This window comes from Zonotrichia albicollis, chromosome 7 (assembly GCF_047830755.1).
Source record: "Zonotrichia albicollis isolate bZonAlb1 chromosome 7, bZonAlb1.hap1, whole genome shotgun sequence".
Lineage (NCBI taxonomy): Eukaryota > Metazoa > Chordata > Aves > Passeriformes > Passerellidae > Zonotrichia > Zonotrichia albicollis.
In genome coordinates this window covers 24,240,413-24,263,583 of record NC_133825.1, presented here as the reverse complement: position 1 = coordinate 24,263,583, position 23,171 = coordinate 24,240,413, and the positions used below count along the sequence as shown (strand labels likewise).

At 37.4% G+C, this 23,171-nt stretch overlaps 1 protein-coding gene across 8 annotated transcripts in view; it reads right to left on the bottom strand.

Moving 5' to 3' along the window:
* Positions 1–3,399: 3,399 nt before the first annotated feature.
* Positions 3,400–23,171, bottom strand: part of LDB3 (LIM domain binding 3) — a 114,240-nt gene continuing 94,468 nt past the window's right edge. For 6 of the 8 annotated variants that reach the window (XM_074544673.1, XM_074544674.1, XM_074544672.1 and 3 more), the window contains 7 exons: positions 22,424–22,471; positions 19,649–19,776; positions 14,007–14,307; positions 12,603–12,783; positions 10,282–10,402; positions 8,839–8,954; positions 3,400–7,652 (listed from right to left, as the gene is read on the bottom strand). In XM_074544673.1, the coding sequence (XP_074400774.1) occupies positions 7,563–7,652; positions 8,839–8,954; positions 10,282–10,402; positions 12,603–12,783; positions 14,007–14,307; positions 19,649–19,776; positions 22,424–22,471 (985 nt within the window). In that variant the 3' untranslated portion in view covers positions 3,400–7,562. The remainder of the gene's footprint in view (positions 7,653–8,838; positions 8,955–10,281; positions 10,403–12,602; positions 12,784–14,006; positions 14,308–19,648; positions 19,777–22,423; positions 22,472–23,171) is intronic. The other 2 variants (XM_074544675.1, XM_074544677.1) reach the window with 1 other exon arrangement.

Genomic DNA, 23,171 nt, shown 5'->3' with positions numbered 1-23,171 from the left:
CCTTTCTGTGCCAGTGAATATTCCTAAGCTGGAGGGGAATGAGGATTGTTACCCAGAGTTAGGGAGGAGTAGCAACAACCCTCTGTTATGTGTTCTTTTTTTTCTTTTTTTTTTTTTTTAAGAATTGCATAGGAGCAAGAACTGTTTGAGGTTGTACTAAATAGGCAAATATAGACCCTAAGGAAATACACTACCCCCAAACTTTAATATCTACTTTTTAATAACACTGACTCTTTCTTTTTAGAGAACTTCTAAACAGAGAGCAGCTTCTGTGACTCCTTAGGAAGTCAATGAAGTCTCCAACAACCACCAGCTGTGTTAGTCCATAGAAGGTGGATATCGTGTTCTGTATTTGTCTATGAGAATTTAATTTCTCAGGTTTGTCTCCTCTCCTAGAAGTCTGACAGTCCAGCACCACCAGATTGTTTCCAATCCATTCTAGGATGTCTAATACAAAGCTGAATAACTTACATGTGGAAAACATGGAGCCCTTCAATGGGAGAATAAGTAAATTTCCCAAATGAGCTGAAAACTTGCAAGCTTGAATTCAGACTGGTGTCATGATGCAGTAACAGGAGAATAACAGCTCAGAAAAACTCCCATTCCAGAAACTTCTTTACATTAAAAAATGGCAGAAAATTGCCATCCACAAAACAGCCCTGTTGTCCTTTTGCTGCAGCACTGGCACTGGGAATACAATCTCAAGGCAAACTGTGCTCTGCCATTATTTCATACCCACACAGCTCAGATTCAGGTGTGCTCTGAGGCCACAGCTAGAACCAGAATCCCTGGCTAGAATTTTGGATTTCTTGCAAGGACTTTTTGGCCAGAAGTAGATGCCATGTAGTGTACATGCAATAAAGCAGAAACTTTCAATTAGTGTCATCTATGTTGTGCATCCACAATAAATCTCAGGAAGTCTGGTGTTTGCAGGATGCAGTGGGCTCAATGCACTCACATGAGCAGCAGAGCCCACTCTGTCACCTTTTACCCCACAGCTCCCAGGCCTGGGAAAGGAACAGGAACTCTGCTCGGGCTTCTGCATGTGCATCAATCACAGGGACATTGACAATATCCTTGCCATCAGTACAGGGAAAAATTTGCAGGAAGAAAATCTGTCAAAGAATGTCCAGGGGACAGGTGAAGAATATTTTGTTGTGAAAATACTACCTGGTCTTTGTTTATAATGCACAAATAAAAATTTTATTCCTGAAATCCTATTTTTTTAATATGAAGTCAGATTTTTGGAAAGTATGCCCTTTTTTCTGCTTCCACATCTCCTATGCTATCAAAATTGTGGAGTTGTTACTTCATAAAGCAAAAATATCTAGCAGGTAACAAAACCCAGGTCTCAAGGTGCACTCAAATTTGTGCATCATTCTTAAGCTACATACAATAAATGGACTAGATGACAACAATTTATGCTCAAATAGTGCAGGCATGAAACACATCCACTTAAAGGAAATCAGAATCTCAGTTCTGAGTGTTTTAATTCACATATATGTCCTATACATGCATATAGGAATGCTTGCATTAGTCAACATGAAGATTTTTTTAAATGAAACTAAACCTCGATCCCAGCATTATTTTCCTGTCTACATATGATTAAAACTTAAAATAATTTAAACACTGTAAATAATTCTTTTATTTTGAAATGAGATCTTTAATTAAGGCTCTAGATATTTATTAAACCTCCTAAAAATCCAAAACATCCTCTTTAATGCACCATGAGAATAAAACAATCTAGAACAGCAAGTTTTCTGGCTTTAGTGTAGCAAGAAGCATTCATTCAGCTTCCACAAGTACTGGAAGAATCACCTTCACTCAATTCAAGATTGTATTTTTATCTATATCTTCTAATTAAAAGAAAAATAAGTCCCTACTCTTTCAGTAACACTATGCACAGTAAAAGTAAGTAGAAGCAGAAGAATTTCCATAACATCTTTGTCATAAATGAAAATAATCCAATTTCTTAAGTAGTAAGATTAGAAAATACATTTGTAGTAGAGACAGATTTATTAATGATACCTTATGCATACTAATTTATTAATCCCTAACAGTTATAATCTGAAAACTTTTAAAGGAAAAATGTTTTGTTCAGAAGTTTAGCTTTGTTAAAAAAATCCTTCTTGTCTTTATTACAGAGAAAATTCTTGTGACTCAGCCTGACAGTCCTTATTAGTACAAGACACGTTTGTTACTGTTTTCTTTTGATGCAATCTTCTTAAGAGGAGGAACAAATGTATTTTAACAGCTATCCAAGGGCATATTTCATAGGCTCACAGCACAGAATTTATGCCTGAATATAGTCTGAATCTCATCCATAACACTGATTTGCCTGGGAGAACAAAGCGTTTCATTGTGTATTCAATAATGGTTTCAGCAACCTTATTCACACATTCCTTCCTTTCTTAATCAGCACAAACTGTTTGAATTCAAGATGCATGATTGGGGTGGGAGGGGAAACAATGCCAAAGCCTATACTTTTGAAATCTCCATTTTCTTCAGAGCAATAATCTCTCTTTAAGAATGTCTGTTAAGAATCCCTTAATGCAACATTTGTCACACATTTTGCACCTTGTCCTTTGCTAATGAACTTTGCTCTATTCCCTTTTTCCACCCTGTCAGCTGGCATGGTGCTCTGCTTATGCCTCTATTGCTTCCAGTTCCAACAACTGCACTCTCACAGTGCACAGTTTAGGAAGCACTGTCTTGTGCAAAGGTTAAAGGTCAGAACAGACAATCTGAAAAACAGCAATTTTGATCTGACAACATACTGCATACATTCTGGGCATTCATTTCAATTGCATATCTTATGCACATTGTAAACAGAAATTGGGGCTGGGAAATAAAATAAAAAATGCACGAAATCATGATTCCTGATGCTGTACTTGGTAATGGCATCTAAATCCAAGTCTGTTCATTTATCATCTAACTTCTTAATTATGTTTAATATACTTAGTTGTATCTCTAAAATGCCTGCATTTCTGAGGGGTGTGCAACAGGAATGCACAAAATGGCTGTTTTTGTAAAAGACATTGTTATATGAAGTCATCCTTTCATTTGTACATATTTCTTGGCACTAGAGCTCAATGAGGGTGTTCAAAATACCTTGTTTATTTTAAGTAACTTTTGCTAAGAAACAGTAGAACACCTACACGAATTTATGCAGCCAAACTTTGTTTGCAGATGCATCAATGTAACTGAAGAGAGAATTTACCCACCCCTTACAAAGCTACTATAAACAGTATTTGTTGACACAATAAGGGCTGGAACTATACAGGTCTTGCTGAGTTACAACATGTAGTGTTAGCAGGCTGCATCTTTTAAGCATACTAATATTTGTTTAAAACAGCATTATTTTGTCAATAAAATATTCAAGACTGATATACAATAAAGTTGAAACCAATAGTTTTAATTTTTATTTTCAGGTCTGAAGTAGAGAGTACAAGCTTAGGTATGCTTTCTTAATGATAGTATATGGCTGAAAGCTGTCAGCTGCTCACATGGCATATTAATAAATATACCCAAATCATAAAGCTTTAACTGGTTTTGCACATTGCTTTTATTACTAGACTGTTTTATTCATGTTGGCACAGATAATCCATGCAAGGTAATTACTCACATTTCATAAACCACCAGACATTCTGTTCTGAAATAACTAGGAACTCAGGAAAAAATATCAATCTAAAAACAAGGGCACTTGTGGCATCAAGTCAACATGTCAAAATCTTATAAAACCTAGACTTCTAATATATGATCACTGCAGGCAATAAATCACTCAGTTTCAAATTCTGATGTTTATAAATACTAAACAAATTAATATCCACTACCAGGAGATGAGTACTGCAAACAAACCATTAGTGTGCCCAGCATTAGACACTAATGAACGTGTTCAGTGCTGTGGACATTCACATTATTAAACATAAATACAAGTAATCTTCAGCCAAACATTTCACCCAAAGTACTGACCGCTGAAGGAGCAATGGAAAAATATTTTTCCTTGTTTTGAATTGGTTTTAGTATTGAGAATTGTATAATGTGTGAATCCAATATAGTGAAAACTAATGAAAAAAAGTTCTAAGACTGGGGTTTTTTTGTGCAGATAATAAAAGTAGCTTCATTTGGAAACATTTACTTTGCCCTGCTCTGCAAAAAGAACATCAAAAGAGAGAAAAGCATTAAAAAAATCTTTTGAATCTTTTGACTGAAAAGTTATTGAACACATTTTAGTTAGACAAAAGACTGATATTTTTAATTGATCATTCAGAGGTACAGTATCTTTGTTTTATTGAGTAAAACCTCACATTAATTAGAATGAAAAGAAATATTCAGAAGAACTTAGGACTTATCTCAGGCATCTCTTACAAGACATAAAAACATAATCAAGTACACATTATTCATCTTGCATATTTTTGTACAACATTATTTTCCATGATCATTAAAAGGCTGTATTTTGAATTTTAGAGATATATATTATTATATATATATGCATTTTTCCCTCTTCATATCACAAAGTGATGTAGCAGAAGAGTATCAGCAGTTATGTGGTATTCTACCCCTGTGAAAGTTAAAATGCTACATTATTATTCACAAATTCCTTGTTCGGATATGTGCAAAAATTATATCTTAATATAGATATCAAGGGCAGGTACGTGGATTCCCTATTTTTGGACCACATTATGAAGCAGCACAAGTCATAACAGGAAAGTTTTATAACATGATAATCCTCAGGGTATCTCTGTTCTTCACTCAGAGATATCGCTGTACCTCATATGTAAACTAGCTTTAATCTCACTTGCTCAGACACCAGCTGGAGTCAGGGCATGTGCTACAGTGCAGGCTCTCTGCCCAAGGAATTCTTCAGCACTCTCTCTCTCAAGCCACTACAGCTCCCGCTGAAGTCTGTGCTGCTGCACTTTCACTGCTGCCACCCTGCCAGCCAGCTCAGCTCTGCTCACATTCACTGCGTTCCCTCTCCTGCAGTCCAGACTTCAGAGGTACCAGATTGGATCCTTGCTCACCCCTCTGTACACATCCAAACCATCTCTCTGGGCTGTGGGAGCTCCTTGTACCCTGATTTCATACTTGAAGCCCTCTCCCTGACTGCAGTGATCCTGCTGCCCCTGCCCAGCCTCCCTGCCCAGCCAGCTCTGACATGCACTGTGGAAGCTCACAGGGACACTGAGGGAAGGTGAGGGGAGAATGAGACACACACAAATAAACACATGCAGATCAGAGGGGAAGGACCTCATGAAATTCTCCTGAAGTGTCCATCACAAGCCCTTCCCATGGAGCCTGACTCCCTATTCTGATGTTGCAGTCAGAGATTAGTCCCAGTCAGTGGCCAACACTGACACAAATCTGCCTAAAGAATATCTTCAATGCAGTCTCAGTATAGAGTATGCTGATGTGAATTCTCTCAAATAAGAGACAACAATAAAAAGCATTTTGTGAATGGCACTGAAAAATGAAAAGGAAATGTAGAATTTTCTCACTGTTATGAATATGTATTGAACAAAGTCAAATAGGAGTGGAAAAAAATATTTAACTTCCATAATTATGATTTATTCCTCTGGAGAATATTATGAGCCAGATCTTTGGATTCTGTAATCTATGGAACCATATTCACACCAGCCCAGCACCAACTGAAAACAGAAAATTTGCTTGCTTACAGAAAAAACCCAAAACAAACAAACAAACAAGAAAAAGGCTTTGCATATAATGTACTAGTGTTCTAGAATAATTCATGCATACAAAAATCTGACCCTGTAGCAACTCGGATCAGATCACTGCTAAGATCAGTGAAAACTAAGATACCTACTGAATAAATACAGGTCATACATGTCAAAACTGCCACAGGCAGTTCAGGTTGTTATTTTTGTCCAAGATGCAGACTGCCTGCAGCTAACTTAACACTTATTTTAGAGCTCCAAATTTCATTTATTCCTCCCCAAGCTTTAGATAGTTTTTCATCCCTTAAAAGACACACAAATGAAATCGTCATAACCCATGGGAGGGACACGACAGACAATATTATGTAATTTTTTGCTACTCAGAACACAAGGTAAAATAGGTGCAGATGGCACCAGCATGTGGCCCACAGAAAGCATCCTCAGCCTCAGAAGTACTAATTCAAAACTGTCAGTACTGCAAGCTGTCAACACACACATCATAATTCTCACTTAAATGAGTTAATAAAGCTTGAATGGTGATCAGACTTTCCATCTTAACTCCATCAGACAGAACTGCTGTCTCCCATATAAAAGTCACTGATATTCAAAAATTCAAAAGTATTATCAGTATCATAAGTATTGCTTATTTGAAAAAAGAGTTTTATAAGTAACTGTCTGAACAACTTGAAAGTTGTTCTCAAGCGATTAGGATAGATGACTGTATGGTTTTTAGAAAAGATGACTGTATAGTAATCCTAATTGCTGGAACATAGCTACTGTTTTCCAATGGCAAATACTGCTACAATTCATGATGTGCTGCATTTACAGTAAGGAAAGGAATAAGGAGAATGTGCCTGCTGCCTTATGGATTTTTGATACACATTCATTTACTATAGGAAAAAAAAGCCTTTTCCTATTTATGTGGGATAGAGGAGGGAATTTTTGCAAGCTATCTCCCACAACCTAGCTGTGCTAGATGGATGTGTTTCTTTTGTGTTTACTATTGTGAAGGTCCAGATGTAGGTTCCTACCTCCCTCTGGTATCAGTGGGAATTAGAAACCAAAGCAAGATTGAATCTCTTTTTTTTTCCACAGGAGGAAAGGAAAACTGGTTTTGAATTAAAAGCTGGCCTTTCCAGTCAGCTCTATTCCATTCAATGTAAGAGTAATTTGGAGAAAGCCAGTTGTCCTTTTCCATTACCATTTGAAAGTGAATTATCTGCTGTGCACCTAGAAGCCAAGTGCACTAACAAGGCTGACCCAACCATTTTATTTTCAAACTGTTATGGATTGTCACCTAGGCTTCCCAGCTACATATGGATTCAAGGCAGACTTGTTATTTGGAAAGAATCTAAAATAGCTGATGCTATGAGGCAGCACCACAAGATAGTGGAACAGCACTCACTTTTCCTAGAGGAAGCCCTAATCTATTTATTTCCCTTTGAAAGCTACGGCCTTTGGTTCTACAGATGACTGTACATATGGCACTTACTCATTCTTGCTGTGAAAGAAAATGACTTAATACAGAAGTATTTTTCCAGTTGTTTTTAAACACCAGTGTGTGGTCTAAGCAGTAAAACTGCTGTGGGTAGTTAACTTGAAACTATATTTGCACATTACTTTTTATAATCATGCTTTTAGTTAATTTCAATATTTCCCCCAACTGTTGCTATAATAATGGACTAGTTCATGGTTTTGACTGCTCATAGTTTTTGGTATGAACTTCACAAAAAGCACGTTCTGCATTTATGAAAGAGGATAAAGTTAAACTTGAGAAGTACCCATGTCTAGCTTTTACCGAGAGAAGTGCTAGCCATGGTTATCAGCTTTATGATTGCCCAGTTAGTCATCTGTTTTACCCCAGCATTACTGACTACAACTCTTCTTCTAAACATTGATGGCATGGGCATGCTTCTTGCACAGGGGCTTGTCCTTCTTGGAGTAGAATGGCTGACCTTCCAAATTCACATGGCACACCTGGAATTAATAATAAATGCAATCAGGAATAATTAAGGAAAAATAAAAGGGGGAAAGATGTGACTATCAGTTGTAAATGTATTGCTCTTCTGCCCATGCATTTTTTTGGTAGTCTTTAGAAGTCATGTATTGATTTGCTATTGACTTAACCCACTGAAAGAAACCAAGTTAGGTCCTTAAAAAGACCCCCACTGTGAGAATTGCATATTAACAACACATAATAAAACTATCATTTCCACAGAAAATGGGACAGCTAATATAAATGAACAAGCAAAAAAATAACATGAAATATTCAGAGAAAGTGTCTTTGTAGTAATCAATATTTATAAGTGATTAAGAGCTGTTAGCTTGTGAAGGAAACTTGTTTAGTATTCCTTTCTATGTTAAAATTTCCAAAATACTTCAGTTTTCACAAAACGCTTTTTTATAAAGCTAGTTTAACTTCAGATATTTATAAACATTTCTATACTTTCAACTAGTCTACCTAAATTTTAGACTTAAACAAACATTAGAAATTGTTGCTGTCAGTTTGGTGTGGCCCACATACTATTTTTAGCTAATTAGAGATTCTAGATATTATTACTTTAGGAATAATATGCTGCAGAGCTGCTCAGTGGTATTAGAACCAGATGAAAGTACTGTTTATCATATGGATTTTTCTGCTTTGTGTGCAGAGTGTGGGAATATGGCCACTCTCCAGAGCTATGTGCACACCACAGATTGATGAGTTTGACCAACTTCTATGCTAATTACTATTCATGCTCTCTAAACAGACTTCTTTTTGCAAGTTTCAACAAGCATTCAGCATGGAAATACAAACTTCACTGCTTTGTAAGTAAGATTATGGTTATACTGTTCAGTATGGTGTTAATTTATTTCCAGTCTTGCTCTATCTCTATTTGGCAAACACTGGAAAGAATAACAGCATTAGTGGTTTGTACTGCTGTATGTACTATCTAAAACTGGATGTTTTATTAGAAAATACTCACTTATGATGGTCAAATTCCATAATTCTAGTAAAAGTTATGGAGGAGAAGGAAAATTACTCCAAATGGAAGTAAAGAATGAAATTTCATCCCTCTGCATCCTTAAGCATATGTTAGTTATTACTGCTTTCAGGTTTTCTGATGTTACTACACAATTCAGGAGTATAAAGGAATGAGATAGTATTTGATGTAGAACCTACAGCACAAATGAAGCAGGTGTCATGCCAAGTGTGTCCAAGAGCTTCAATGAATTTATCTCCAGCTTCAACAGGATAATCACAGCCATGACATTTTGTGCTGAACAAAGCAATGTAATCTAAAATAAAACAAAAAGCAAACTTAGAACAAACTCTTAACATAATCATATTAAGTCCAAAAGAAATAGAACTTTTCCAGACAATGAATGTTTTGATTGTTTTTGCTAAGTTTCCTACTACATTTACTGAAATACTCCCACTGAAACATGCTTATTTTCTTTCATTATTTAAATACAAACTCAGTCCAGAACCCCCCATTAGTACGACATTAATCATCAAAAATGTAGAAGAAGACATACAAAAAATCCATAGAATTTGAAGTTGTGTTGCTCACAATACTTTCAAATTAGCTTTAATATATGTGGAATTTATTCATAGGACAAATATGGTTGTACAAGAGTCTAATGACAAGGGAATGTTACAAGTTTCTATGCCTGTATTAATGTTCTTTTTGCATAAAGAGAGAACATTATGGAAACCCCATACTGATTGATTAACACATCTTTACTTTAGCAAGTGTGATTTGGAAAGGTTTCACATTGAAAAATATTCGTGGAAATTCCAAAGGAATATGGAGTCCATGAGAGGTATTTGATGTTCTGACAAAACCTCCAGTTTTAAAGGGTAGGTACCCAGTCAGTCATGCTGCATGGTTTTTTGTCTTCACTAAGAGCTACTGTGACTTGTAAAATTTGAATTGCATAGCCATAAGAAAAGAATCTCCAGAGAGAAGTAGGCCAGGACCTCAGTGAATGCACAAGGGGAATACAGAGAGAATATACCACTTAAACCTTAACCTCCTTCCTGACTATGTCAGGCAACTCATTTGCACGGCAAGTACCATTTTGGGAAAACATGGCCTTTCCCTTTCTTAGGTGGCAAGAAGCAGTTTGTTTGTTGCAGCAGCCAGGAAGCAAAATCTGCACCACCATGTGCTGCACATCTGTGCAGATCTATCTCTTCATAAGTGTTGGTTGAACAATTCTAGGGTGAGGCAACAGCACCAGAGGTCACAGCTCCAGCAACTCAGGATTGCGGGCAGCCCTAGAAGACTAATTTTGTATTTCTGGTGAGCAGCATCTACCAAGGAGGGGAGTGCAACAGGGAAAAATGTGTAGGGAAGGAAGTGCAAAATATGATAATACATAAGGGAGAGAAGTGAGGGAAGGCATTGTGGACATTGAGGCAAAGACCAGTGCTCTGCCATTCTCTCATATAAACTGAAGAAAAATACAGACCCAAACACTTGTATATGTGGAAAGTGGAAACAAAATCCATGCTGGATGGGGAACTGATATTATTTTATTCACCAGCTGCTTTATTCTTACATGCTTCCATGAACATGAAGCACACTATTTCTGTGCAGAACTGCCCAGACTGCCATACCTTTCTCACAGTAGGGCTCCCCATCCTCCATGTGGAACAGGCTATTCCCAAATGGCTTCTTACAAGCAGCACAGACAAAGCAACTTGTGTGCCAAGTCTGTCTTAGGGCATGCATCACTTCCTGCAAAACAAACAAACAAATAAACAAAAATCTCCAGCAGAATAGCCAGCCTTGCAACTTCCTCCTGGAGAACAAACACAGGGCAGAGATGCTCTAAATTCTTCCTTTCTATGTCAGCCATTTCCCCTCCTCAAAAGAAAGAATTATGACAGAAATTTGGCTTCTTCTGGAAAGAAAGAGGAAATAGGACTGCAAGCTTTCTAGAACAATGTACTTGCCAAAGTGAAACAACATGGTTCAGCCAGCAGTTTGTATCAACATGCCCAGTCCCTGTTGCAGGAGGGATTCTGCACAAAGATTCTGATTATTTTCTCCATGACCGGTATGAACTCTTCAATGCAAGAGTATGAATTGTTAAATAAATTTCAAAGAGTAATTTTCTAAGACCAGGAATAAGTGGTGTAAGTCTGTTGTTTCAAAACAATCCAGATTCTGTAGTAATTTCTTTATGCTTCTTACAAGAGCAATTCACTAACTAATGTAAAAATCTAAAAGAAAAAAATAAAATAGGAAAGATTCTTTTAACTTACATGATTAGTAAAAATGAGTCTGCATGTCTGTTTCTAAGCCACATGTTTACCACAAAAAAACCCCAATTCTGTGCAACTGATGTTCTCCTCAACCGAGTACATCCAGGTTTTATCAGCTTCTTACTTCTGTGCAGTATGGAGAAATCTCTATTACTGCTTCATTCTTTTGTCATGCAGAAGTCTTCCAAGTCCTGGAAGCTGCTGTACTGGGCCCTGATGCACAGTTACCTGCTAATTTGTCAATCTTATGTGTAGCCAGGATGATGTTGGACAGTGCATCTCTGTCCAACAGCCCGGATTTCAAAGGGCCAGCTGCATAACTGCTGTGAATTAACTTTGTTAACTTCAGTGAAACAGCATTGATTTATACCAGCTGAGAATCTAGATCCTATTTTATGTTGTTTCCAATTATACACATAGACTCTGATTGTCTTTTAAAGATTGTTTTTAATGTCCATTGATTATGAGAAAATGGATTGAAGTCCTCTTCCATGCTTTCAATCCAGTGAATAGACAAAACAGTCTAATTTAGATTTGCCATATATCTCATTAGAGAATCACCATTTGAGATTCATTAACTTCTGTTACTGTTTGCAAAACAACTATTGCTGATAAATAGGTTTGGATCCATTTAGGAACCTCAGTGAGGTAAGACACAAAAATAGCTTGAGAAATCTTATTAATATGAATAGAGGCAGCTGGCATCTTTGCTATTTTCCTGATGAAAACCCATAATGGGAAACTGATTTGTGCCAGCATTCATTAGGTAGGTTAAGTCAGCACTCTGCTATAAATTACTCCTTCTGCTGCAGTAGCAAACAAGACTTGGTTGGAGCCAGAGCTTCACCATCAATGTCTGATGCTGCCACCCCTAACTGACAGTTGCAGAGAAGAGCATCTGTAATGCCAACATTTAGACAGATGTCAAAAGGTGACAGCTAAGCAGTGAAAAACCAGTGGGGGACTCCTTGCTTCTTCATTTGAGCCATACATTCACTACAACTGCATGCATAAACACACTGATAAAATCATTGATGGCACTCCAACCACACCACCATCTGAGCTATGTGGAGAGCAAATTAAATTGTACATTTACTTGTACATTAGTCCTTTAAGACAAAAGTGGCATGTATTTTTGGCTTTGTGGAATTCAGATCTTTGTAATTATTCTGTATTTTCTTAACTATAAGAAATCAGCAGAATTCGTCAACAGCTGTGCTGCCAACTAACAGTGAGGTGAAACAAGAGCAATGGACCTCTTCCCATCATCACTGATTTCTCTACTGAAATTTTGACTAAATCCTGAGTAAGGAACAAAAACCCAGTTCAAGTGTCTTACTATAAAGAAGAGAGAGATAAAACTAACATAGTGTGTATCAGAAAGCAAAAACCTATCCAAAAAGTATTACTAATTTTACACTCAGAGAGATGGTACCTGGATTACATATTCCATCTATGAGCTCAATAAGGTACAGAAATATCCAAGACTTCTGATGGAAAAAATTATTATAAAATAATATGTTTCTCATTATGAAATAATCAACAAGCTGGGGAATAAGTCTTAAAAGGATGAAATAATAAAACATCTGCATTCACTGCTTACAGTCTAAACTATTTCACTACTTCAGGGATCCAGGCAGTTGCAGAAAGGGTTACTGTTGTTCTCTTACCCCCATAATCTTAGTGTGGCATCTGGCACAGGTTGGTGCAAAGAACTGTTCATAGCAGCGCTCACAGTACACACTGTTCTGCTCCTCCACAAAGCACATGTCAGCCAAGGATGTCTTGCAGTAAGCACAATTGAATTCTTCTGGGTGCCAAGAGCGACCCATGGCTACCAGGAAAGGACCTCTGGAAACAATCATAATTTATTTGTAATCTTGTTTAATCTTACTTGTACTGTGAAAAAAAAGTTGAATGGCTGACCCTGATTGCAAACCCACTTTCTCAGACACCATGAACACATGTAAAAAGCTACTTGAACCATGAAGTGCATATTAAAATAATCTGAATAGAAGTGGTCTTTTTCAAGACCATTACTCAAAACACGTTGGTTAAAACATTTCATTATTGTTTGATCTCATACACTGCATTTACAAACAACTGTTGAAAAAATCCATTGTTTTCATATCTGCATAGCTGTAAGTGGTCTTTGTAAGCAGAAGCAAAGACAAAAGGAAAAGGCCAAAGGCAACAGAAGACAATGCTACTATTTGAAAGCATGAAATAACAGGCAAATTTCCATCCTTACACACCCACACCTCACAATAACTCCTAAAGTCTCCTACCTTCTTTCTGTCTGACAGCACTGCATGCAGCATGTTCTAGAAATGTCAGACTATCAGGTGACAACTTGCTGTTTTGTTATGTGGAAGACACATTAAATTCATTTTGGTGATTGACTCTGGTGATTGTAGTTAGATATAGTGATTATTACTGGAATATTTCCATTCCAGAATATATGAAGGGCAATAATCAACAGTTCCACATCACTAAACTAGCTCCTTTTAGTGGGGAAGACTGTCATTAAACATGGATTACTTAAAGCTGGAGAGCAGTGCACAGGCTAACAGTAGGCGCTGGTCCAGCAGAATGAATTGGGAGAGAAGGGAGAGGCATGCTATGAATCACTGGTAATAGAGTGTAGGCATTATCTTTCTCCAGACACAAAAGCAACAATTACATTTGGCTGCTGTTCCAAAATGATGCCTTGTTTCATTTCTCTCCACAATCCCCCCTCTGCTCCCAGCCCCCTGACTCTCCCAATGAAGTTGCACGAACCTCCTTCAAAGAGTTACCTTAGCACCAGAAACCTGTTTAAAATCAAGCAGGGATTTGCTGCAGTATCCAAGAGCCAAACAATTAGCATGTATAACGCTGCAGTGATAAAAAGTGAACCACACAACAACAAAATGAGCTCTGGAAATGTTAAATTAATGAGGCAGACAACAGACATCCCTGCTGGATAATTTAACAGAGTCTTAGGCTCTGGAACTGTATATTAATGTACAATAACCAGTCTCTCTGATACTTTTTTTTCTGCTTCATCCCTCTCCAAAGGCCCATGACCTTACCGAATGATGCTGTTGCAGTGCCCGCAGAGAGGAGTTCGGCTGCTGGCTGGAAAACGCTCCGCCCTCTGCACTGTTCCCCGGGCTAAGGCAGGGGGCTGGGAAGGAGGTGAAACTGGAGACGGGTAAGCAGGAATTGTGGTAGGAGACAGCACCGGAGCACCCCTTGGAAGGATGTGCTTTGTGACGGTGGTGGTGGATTTTCCAGGTGCAAATTTCTGGGAAAAGGAGTCATCTGTTACCCAGGGGGGGCGACTCGCAGGCTCCGTGTTGGCAGGGGTGTAGGAATGAACTGGTGCTGGTGCTGTTTGAAGTATTCCAAAAGAAACCAAGAAAGATTTTAAAGGCTTTTTCTTCTACTGTCAATACAGCAACACTTACCAAAGGGCACTCCATGACACAGATACAATAAAAGCTTTAGGTGATAGTAATTATGGCCTATCTCATTGTTGCTCATTTATTCTGGATTGAAGTCAAGGATATCAGCACAATCACTGACTTCTCATACACATGCATTACAGAAATCATTGCCAACTGGCTTTTACAGATTTTATGGAGACCACTGTCAAGATCATCTCTTCATTTTCTTGAAGGAATGGATAAGACAATTGTGTGATAATGTCAAAGACTGCCATATACTCTGTTTAAGACAGGTTAAAAATATAAAAGCCAGATAATATAGTAAAGTTTTAGATAGAATTCCCCAGAATTTCAGTAAGTTATGCTTAACTTTTGATCTCATGATATTAATTAAAATACAGTATGTTCTACAGATGTCACTGTTATGTATCATTTGGAGGTTTATTCCTAGGTTTTTGAAGAAAAACAAGCTCCCACAGGGAAAACAGAGAGCACTGGAAGCAATAGTGAGGGAGCCAATTCAGCTCACATGACCAGCAAGATAAAGCCAACAGCACTTAGAGGAAGGCCAGACTTGTGGTTATGACTGATCTCAGTTCAGTTCTTGGCTCTGCCACAAACTTCCTGTATAACTCTGAGCAAAGCAGAGAGTGTCTGTGCCTCAGTTCCTGTGTGTAAACCAGAATATTATCCTTTCTCTCTTCCACCCTTTGACTAGCACATAAAAACCTCAGTGCAGTCTGTCTCTGTGTTTGTGTGCACCAGGCTCTAATCTTGGGTGGAGTTTTATCACATTAAAATAAGCAGGAGCCAGGGCCTGCACATACTGACAAGTTTTCCCATTATCCTGCTCCTTTCAAAATGCCAGATCTTGCATTATGTAGAACTGAAGTTACTGCCCAAGAAACAGCCTCACTTTGCCAAGTACAGGAGCACTAAAAGCAGTTTCCCTTTGCAAGGAAAACAAAGCAAATGATTGAAAAGAAGCTTGGAGAGCTGAAGTGTTTTGCCCAAATGAGAGAGCACAGGCTTGGGAACAGAAGCCAGTTCTCCAGAAGTCTGGGCAAACATTCCACACAGTATCCCAGCACCAAGAAAATCAGAGCCAAATACAACTTGTACAGGTTTAAGGGGCTTGCAGGCAGAAAGGTATTTCAGCCAAGAGGGTTCTGAAAGTAACATGGATCTTTCTGAATAATTAAGTGGTGAGAAGTTTGTGATCGACTTAACACCGCTTCCTCAGCCCACACCCTGCCACATAATAATTTCCACTGATTATTGGCAATTTGCAAGTGCTTAAATTGCATATATATCAACGCACTGTGATCACCCTGGGATCTTTTTATTGAGGTCAGAGTTGAATCTAGTGCATTTTCCTGATAAAAATTTCTTATGGTACAACATCAGCAATGTTTCTGCTTCATAAAACTGTATCCCACCTTAGCTTGAGGCTTCTTCTTCTTTTTTTTTTTTAACTTGGAAATGGTAAACAGTATTTAAAGATTTCAGAACAGAGTTTATATGCAATCTCTTTAGATCCTGAGGCTCTTGCCATTTATGCATTATGGTATTAAGATAGGCAAAATTAGAAGTTAATATTTAATCTCTAATTGATGAGTTCATAAGGCTTCCACCTATGAGGCTAATTAAACAAGGTGACTTCAGCTCACATAATTACATTCTCTCTACCTTCTACTTCTTTTCATTCTTTCTTTTCTATTTGCTGCAGTAAAATAAAGAAACAGAAAAAAGAGAAGCAAAATAAAACAACTGAATAGGATTTTTTTCCAGCTACTAAAATAAAGTACCAGAGCAATTACTGCTAAATGACAATTGCTGGATGTTTGCATCTGCTGAGTTCTCTTTTCAGCTGTTAAAATTTGATTTTACAGGCCTGATTTATTATAATACATTTTCATCCTGTGAACAAGCTGCAATTACTATTGCTTCAAAATAGTATCAGTGCAACATATTAGAAAGATTTCACTAACTCTGAGATTTTAGCAATTGTTATTAAAAGGGAATTATCTTATTTTCTTAGAAGTACATCCCTCCCTAAGCTTATATGAACAATTCTTTTGTCTTAGTAGCTACTGTCATACATATTCACTTTGAATGTTTATGTATTTCAAAAAGTCTTCCAACACTAGAGAAGAAGGAGAAAAAAGGGGTTGTTTGCAGCTAAAAAAAGTATTAAGATTCAGTATATCAGAGAATATATTCTCAAAATACCAGTATTCTATGAGTTGAACATTAACTATTAAAAAATGAATACTTCAAATAATTCAGCAACTTAGCCTCTATCACCTTGTTTCTCTCAGCCCTCATGTTCTCTTAGAATAGGAAAGAATGAATGGCATTATTGTTTTGTTGTTCTGAGAGAATGGCAGAAGAGATCTCTCTAGCAGGAATAGGAACAAGCCAATTCCTTGCTCCTGGGAAAGCTGGAATTCTCTCTCTCAGCTCTTCATTTATGGCCTGTGGCTATTTTCTCTCCAGACAAAGGCACATTACCAAGACTCATGTAGTAAAGCAAAGATTTATAGAGTCTCAAACGCTTTGGTCACACAGACTTGCACTGTGAGAACATTTTTTCTTTTTTTTTCCCCTTTGTTAGTAGATGACGTAAGTGTTACTCTTTATTATTATCAGTAACAAAATAAATTAATAACCACAACTGATATGGTTTGTTCTACACTTAGCGGCCACATCCTTGAATCTCAAAGTTTTCCATATACTGTTACAGTACAGAGCAGATGGCAGAGCAGATGATGTTTTATAGGGAGACACTACTCTTATTTATGGGAACTAAAAATGAAAGAATGGTGTGGAAGCTGCTGTTTTAGTATTGAAGGTGCTTAGGATTCGATATAAAGTTCATTCAGAACTGTGGGAATCTCTCTAGCAATTCCTCAAAGAGCAGATCAGGCCTTTACACTTGACCGATTTTGCATACACAAGTAGGTCCGTTGGACGTAGGGATTTAAAAGGAAAGATCTGCTTTCTTGCATTTAGGCATCGTGTTACTTCGTGGTACAGAAGTGGAGCTGGAGCTGCTTGGGCTACTGAAAGGCTGTGCTGGTCTGGGAGTGCCTGCGGGAAAGGAATACCCGGGCATGTTCTGCCATCTAGTGGGCCTTGCTCAGAAGAGAAGCCTTTAAAACACGGGTTAGGAAATTTAGGGAGAAGATTTCAGAGTTCCCAGCTTTCTCTACTGGAAAAAAACAAAAGATCTTTAGCAGCAGAAAATTTCCTGAATTAGGTTAGGGAAAGTGCAGACTGCCTGATAAATCCCATCTGAGCCTGATATTCAACAAAGCAGTTTCATTTTGAGACTTGTTTCAGTTTGTTTGGGTTTTATTTTCAATCGGACATTAAAATAGCCTTGTAAACCCTCTCAGTGACTGATCAGGAGTCTCTGTATTGAATATATGAGCCTGTTGGTTGTTGTTTTAATCTGGAAGTTGCTGCCTCACATTTCCAAAGGAAGCCAGTCATGGGCAAAGTTGGATGAGGAAGTTTTCTAACTGTCCTGGTGGTTTGTTTCTAAGTACTATTGATTTTCCCATCTGTGACAGGGAATGCTATTTCCTCCATTTCTTCCCAAGTGGCAATTTCCCATTTGCTCTGCAACTGTCTCTGAGGTCAGCTCATGCTCCAAAACCACTCTCAAGTGCTACTACATCAAATACATAACACTTACATAGTACCAACACAAGAACCAAACATCTTCCCTGAAATCTCTGCCTGGAACCTCTCTTCTACCAGAGTCACTTCAGGATTCAATGACTATATTTCAAACTTCTAAACAGTACAGGAGGACTTTTTCTTTCTCTGCCAACTATTTAAGCCTTTATTGAGAGGCAACGAGGCTCAAAAGCAGCAACATAAGGAATTGCAAAGGAACACCAGCAATGTAAGGAAGTGAAAAGAAGATGCCCAAACCAGGAGAAAACAAAAGCCTTTCCTCAATTCCAAGTAGAATTCAATAGCCAGCTTTGACTTTACCAGATCCAGCCAATTATTGGAAATAGCTGCAGATATATTTCTGTGGCAGGTTTGTATATTGAACTGGAGCTTATACTTCCCCAAATGAGCACAGGGCTTAACATCAGTCAGTGTATTTAGGAGATATTTTGACTTGCCAGAGTTTGCTCTCTTGTGCATGATAGAAATAAATCTGCTGTCATCATTTTTTTAAGTCAAAACCAATAGCATTTGCCTTGAGTGAGAACATGGTATACTCTGGTGCACTTAACCAAAAGCAAGTGAGGAGGAGCTGAAGGTTTATTTATTTTGAGACCCTTAAATAGCTCATGAGAGCTCTGACTTGACTTTTTCTACCTTTATGTCTCAAATATAAGGATCAATTGATTTGTCTGTCTGCTTTATGTCTAACTAAAATTCCTACATTTGTTTAATTTCAGTAGATCCAAAAATAGAACATTACAGAAGACAGAGCTTAAGACTGTTAGAATTGTTGGCCATTTCATGTTTACTTGACTGCAAAGATATAAATCAACTTTTAATTCTCTTACTAAGATCAGAAAAACCTTAATTTGAAACAGAACTGCCTTTAGACTTATATTGCTGTCTCATTTAATTCATTCAGTTTGAAGGTTCACATTTTGGTCATCAATGGTTTTAGAAGCTCAGTCCATTGTAACACATTAATACCAAGGGAATTTAGATAATATCAAGGAGCATATTTTCCACATGAATGAATAACCAAATATATTCCTTAAGTTACTGTCTCTGGGAAATGGAATAGCATCATGAGATGCTTAAATACCTCATTCTTTATTTCAAATATAAGCCTAAGTTTGAGAAATTAAATATATGGTCTTACCTATTTTGCAAATATAACCTACTCAAGCAAACTCCACTTATTTTACCACCTTCCTGAACTGTGCATTCTTTTTTTTAGCCATTTTCTCAATTCTGTAGTGTCACTTGGCTCCTAATTGGATGCACTGTGTTATTTTTCAAATTTATTTCTTCTGAAAAATCAGACTACATATTTTTTATTAGACTTTTCCCTTGCTTTTATTTTACCCTCTGTTTGTTTCACATTTTAACTCTGAAGTAGAATACAAATATAACATAATCCTCAATCTTCAGATAATCTGAGACAAAACTAGCAACATTTAGATCCACACGAACAAATACATTCTGGTATATCTGTGTACAAAATATGTGCTTTCTACATTTTCTTGTTCCAAAAGAAATGTGTGAGCTTTTTTTGTTTTTTTCTGAATCTTTTCAGTACTTTGAGGGCTCCTTACCTGGCTGGTAGACAGAGGGCTTTATGCTGGCAGTAGTAACAACTCTCGTTTTTGAAGCGGCAGAAGGAGCAGGACTTTCGCTGTAGCCTCCAGAAACTGGCATTGGTGTATATGACTGGGTTGTGTTTCTAAAAGCAAAATGGAGGTGTGAACAACTTTATACACAGCAAAAGTTACTGATCACGAAGTAACAGATCTGGCAGCATCCAGAGCACTCCAAGAGAGAATGCCAGGAGATTCATCAGTCTTTGTTTGTCACTGCTAAGGAAGGCTTGGACAATTATTTGGAAAGAAAAATTAGTCAAATAAGGATTTTAAGTAATGGCAAGTTTGCTGCTGTTTTCATCACAGAAAATAGCTTGCTGAGGGAATATGATAAATTTGAAACTCTCAATAACAAGGGATCAGACTTCACAAAGCTGCATAAGAAGTTTGTGTTTTCTGCTCCTCTGCAAACAAAAAGGCCTGGTCTTGTCTAAGATAAATCAATGAGTTACATGTGGACTTAAAAATATACTTGTTCAGCATAATTACTGCTATTACAAATGCTAATTAGTATTTATATACTGTTACAGTATTTTCAAAAATATTGAAGTAATATTTAAAAATTTTTCTGAAACTAACCCTTTTCCCTATTTAGACTGAAAAATTTACATTAATTTTCCTATTGTTCAGATTCATCCTTCATAAGAGAACCATACAATATGCAATACTATGATGCACTTTCTTGCAGTCCTAAATAAAAACATTTGCTCAGGATTCCCAACATCGGTAAGAATGAGTTTTTCCTCTATCTTACGGCTTAGATGGTGATTTTCAGTTTGATTACAGTAACAGATTAAAAAATATGCCTCTTCTATCTGCCAGTTACTTGGGATGATTGTTTGTAGTGCCTGTGCTTCAGTAGCCTGACTGCTAAAAGAGCATCAGAGTCAAAGCAAGCAAGAGAGAATAAAGAAGTAAAAGGAAGGGAAGCAACAGATAATGAGATGTGTGCAGTAGGAAAAACCTACTCAACTACAGAACATCCTTCTCACTCACCCTGGAAACGGTGTTGCTTGTTTTTTCCCTTCAGTGTCACTCCCCCTATGAAGTAGATCCCTATCTATTTGTGCTGACAGCTAATGAGTTATTTCCAAAGTGGGTTTGTCTGTAGGAAAACATTTCTCAGCATATGAAAAGAAGCATCCATCTTTCCCAGACTATTGGTCCATCTTTACTTTACTTTATTTAACAGTGGAAACAGATGCCATCTGGAGAAAACACGTTATAATCTCACATGGCAAACCCAGCAGATTTCATCCAGTACAGGTAAGAAACGTTCTGAGGAATGGAAACTTTCAATTTTTAATTTTGAACAAAATAAACCTGTCCTCAATGTAGCTTTTTGCTGCTCTGACAGTGTTTTACTATAGATTTAGTTTGCATAGCATTTCTGCCTCAGGCTAATTTATTTTGTCAATGAAGCAAGACCTAGAAACTTAGCTATTGCTACAATGGCTAGAGCTAATTATTTCTGTACCTAGTCTGGGGCTTAGGCCTGCATTTGCGTCCATTGTACCATGAGTGAACACAACTCTCCAAGATAAACTATTTTACTGGGTTTGTATTCACTGTAAATTCTGTTGTGAAGCCTGCTGTGCTTTGGAACTGCCAAAGCTGTCCTAAGCACTGTCCAACTTTCTGGGTTCCATTCTTGCCATCGATTTCCTGATGAGACCTCCTGTGAGGTGCCTCAGAAGGCACTGTGCTCAGGATCACTGGGCAGAGGCCATTGCTGCTGCCATAGCACAGGGACACTTTGGCTTCACCCACAGCTTTCAAAATGCCATCAGCTAAACACCAGCTAAAGAATTGTCCTTGTTTTAAAATCTGATACTCAGGCTAAACTACACAGCTCAGTGCCCATGTGGGTTAAAAGGTTTTAAAATTATGTATTGCACTGCCTGAATCTGAAAATGTCATCCAGTCAGGAAAGTCTACTCCCAGATGCACAGATCCAATGGTTAGAAAGACTCATTTGAACCTCTCTTAGTGCAGAAAATAAACAAAGAAGTTCTGAACCAGATTAGTAATACTTAAACTGTCATGAAGAAAAATGGTTATTCAAAATTCAAGTGTTTCCCAAATATAATAGCATAGTAAAACCATACCACAGATTTCCTTGTGTTCAGGGAAATGAAGCTGAAAAAACCCCCAAAACAACACCCCCCTTCCCCCCACATTTATAGTACCACCAAAATCAAAGCAAAATTAAAAGAAGCACTGAATCTTTTTAACCCTTTTACATGTATATGATGCATATTAAATACAGTAAGAAAGATAAGAAAGCTTATCAAAGAGAAATAAAGTGCTATACTACATCATTAAGGGTTTAGTGAAAGAAAAGATTTATCAAAATTTCTGCTGAAGAAAAGGAAATGGCATGTGATTAAAAGAATCAAAAGAAAAAAAGAAACAAGAAAGAAGGAAATTAAGAAAGAATAAAAAGATGTTGTAAGCACCAAAGATGCTTTAATGGATCAAGAAGCACTGGCATCTCAAAAAGCAGTGAAAGCAACCTCATTATATTTATCTGTAGCAGTCAATGGCATGTGACAGGCAGCAAATTAAATACTGGCTCTGAAAACTATTAGTTGTCAGAAAAAAAAAAAGAGTAAATATTTCTAAGCAGATCATTTTTATGTTAACGCTTCACTAGATGCCTACTAGTAGCAATAAACTGGTTTGTTAAGTGCTTTTAAGGTAGAATAGCTGCACAAAACAGTTTGATACCTCTGCTTTGACTGGTAGGTGATGGAGGTGGAAGAATGCCGGTTGAAACTAAAATGAGACAAAAGGGGTATTTGAAAAAATATACACAAAAGATTGGGATATCTTGTCCTACCATGAATTTCCTATGAGTAAGAAAAGCTCTTAAATGCTGAAGTAAACAACATGTGCATATTTATAAGTACATGAGTATTACATTACATTTTGTTTTCTTATTTAAGCTGGGAATCACAGTGACACCTGACGAGTGATAACATAAGTCAATGAACTGAGAGCTCCATAAGTCACTCTTATCTGATCTTGCTATTTGATTGTGGAACTCCAATTATTTTTATGAGCAGAAAAAAATACAAGGGATTTTTCTCAGTGACATGTTTACATTGCATCAAATCTGAAAAGCAAATCTTGAATGAACCAAAGGCCAAAGATCAGGGAAGTATGACAGCCTGTGAGCAGCTTGGACAACCCCATGGAAAGGACAGGCTGGCATAGCTGAAGCAGAAACATCCACCCACCATGTTCAACTTTTGTCTTGAAGAACCTTTCCATTGCTACAGTCTTAGGCAAACAGGTAGGTTTTTTTTTTCCCCTTGGGGAAGCAGTGTAATTTCAGAACATAAATGAGTCATTTATGCAAATACAGGAAGTACTTGAGAGCCTGCACAATGTACGATCTGAGAAACGAGAGGATTCAGAATGAAAAGTGCTCCTGCAGGGCAGTGCAGGGCTACAGAGCATCCATCCCACCCCA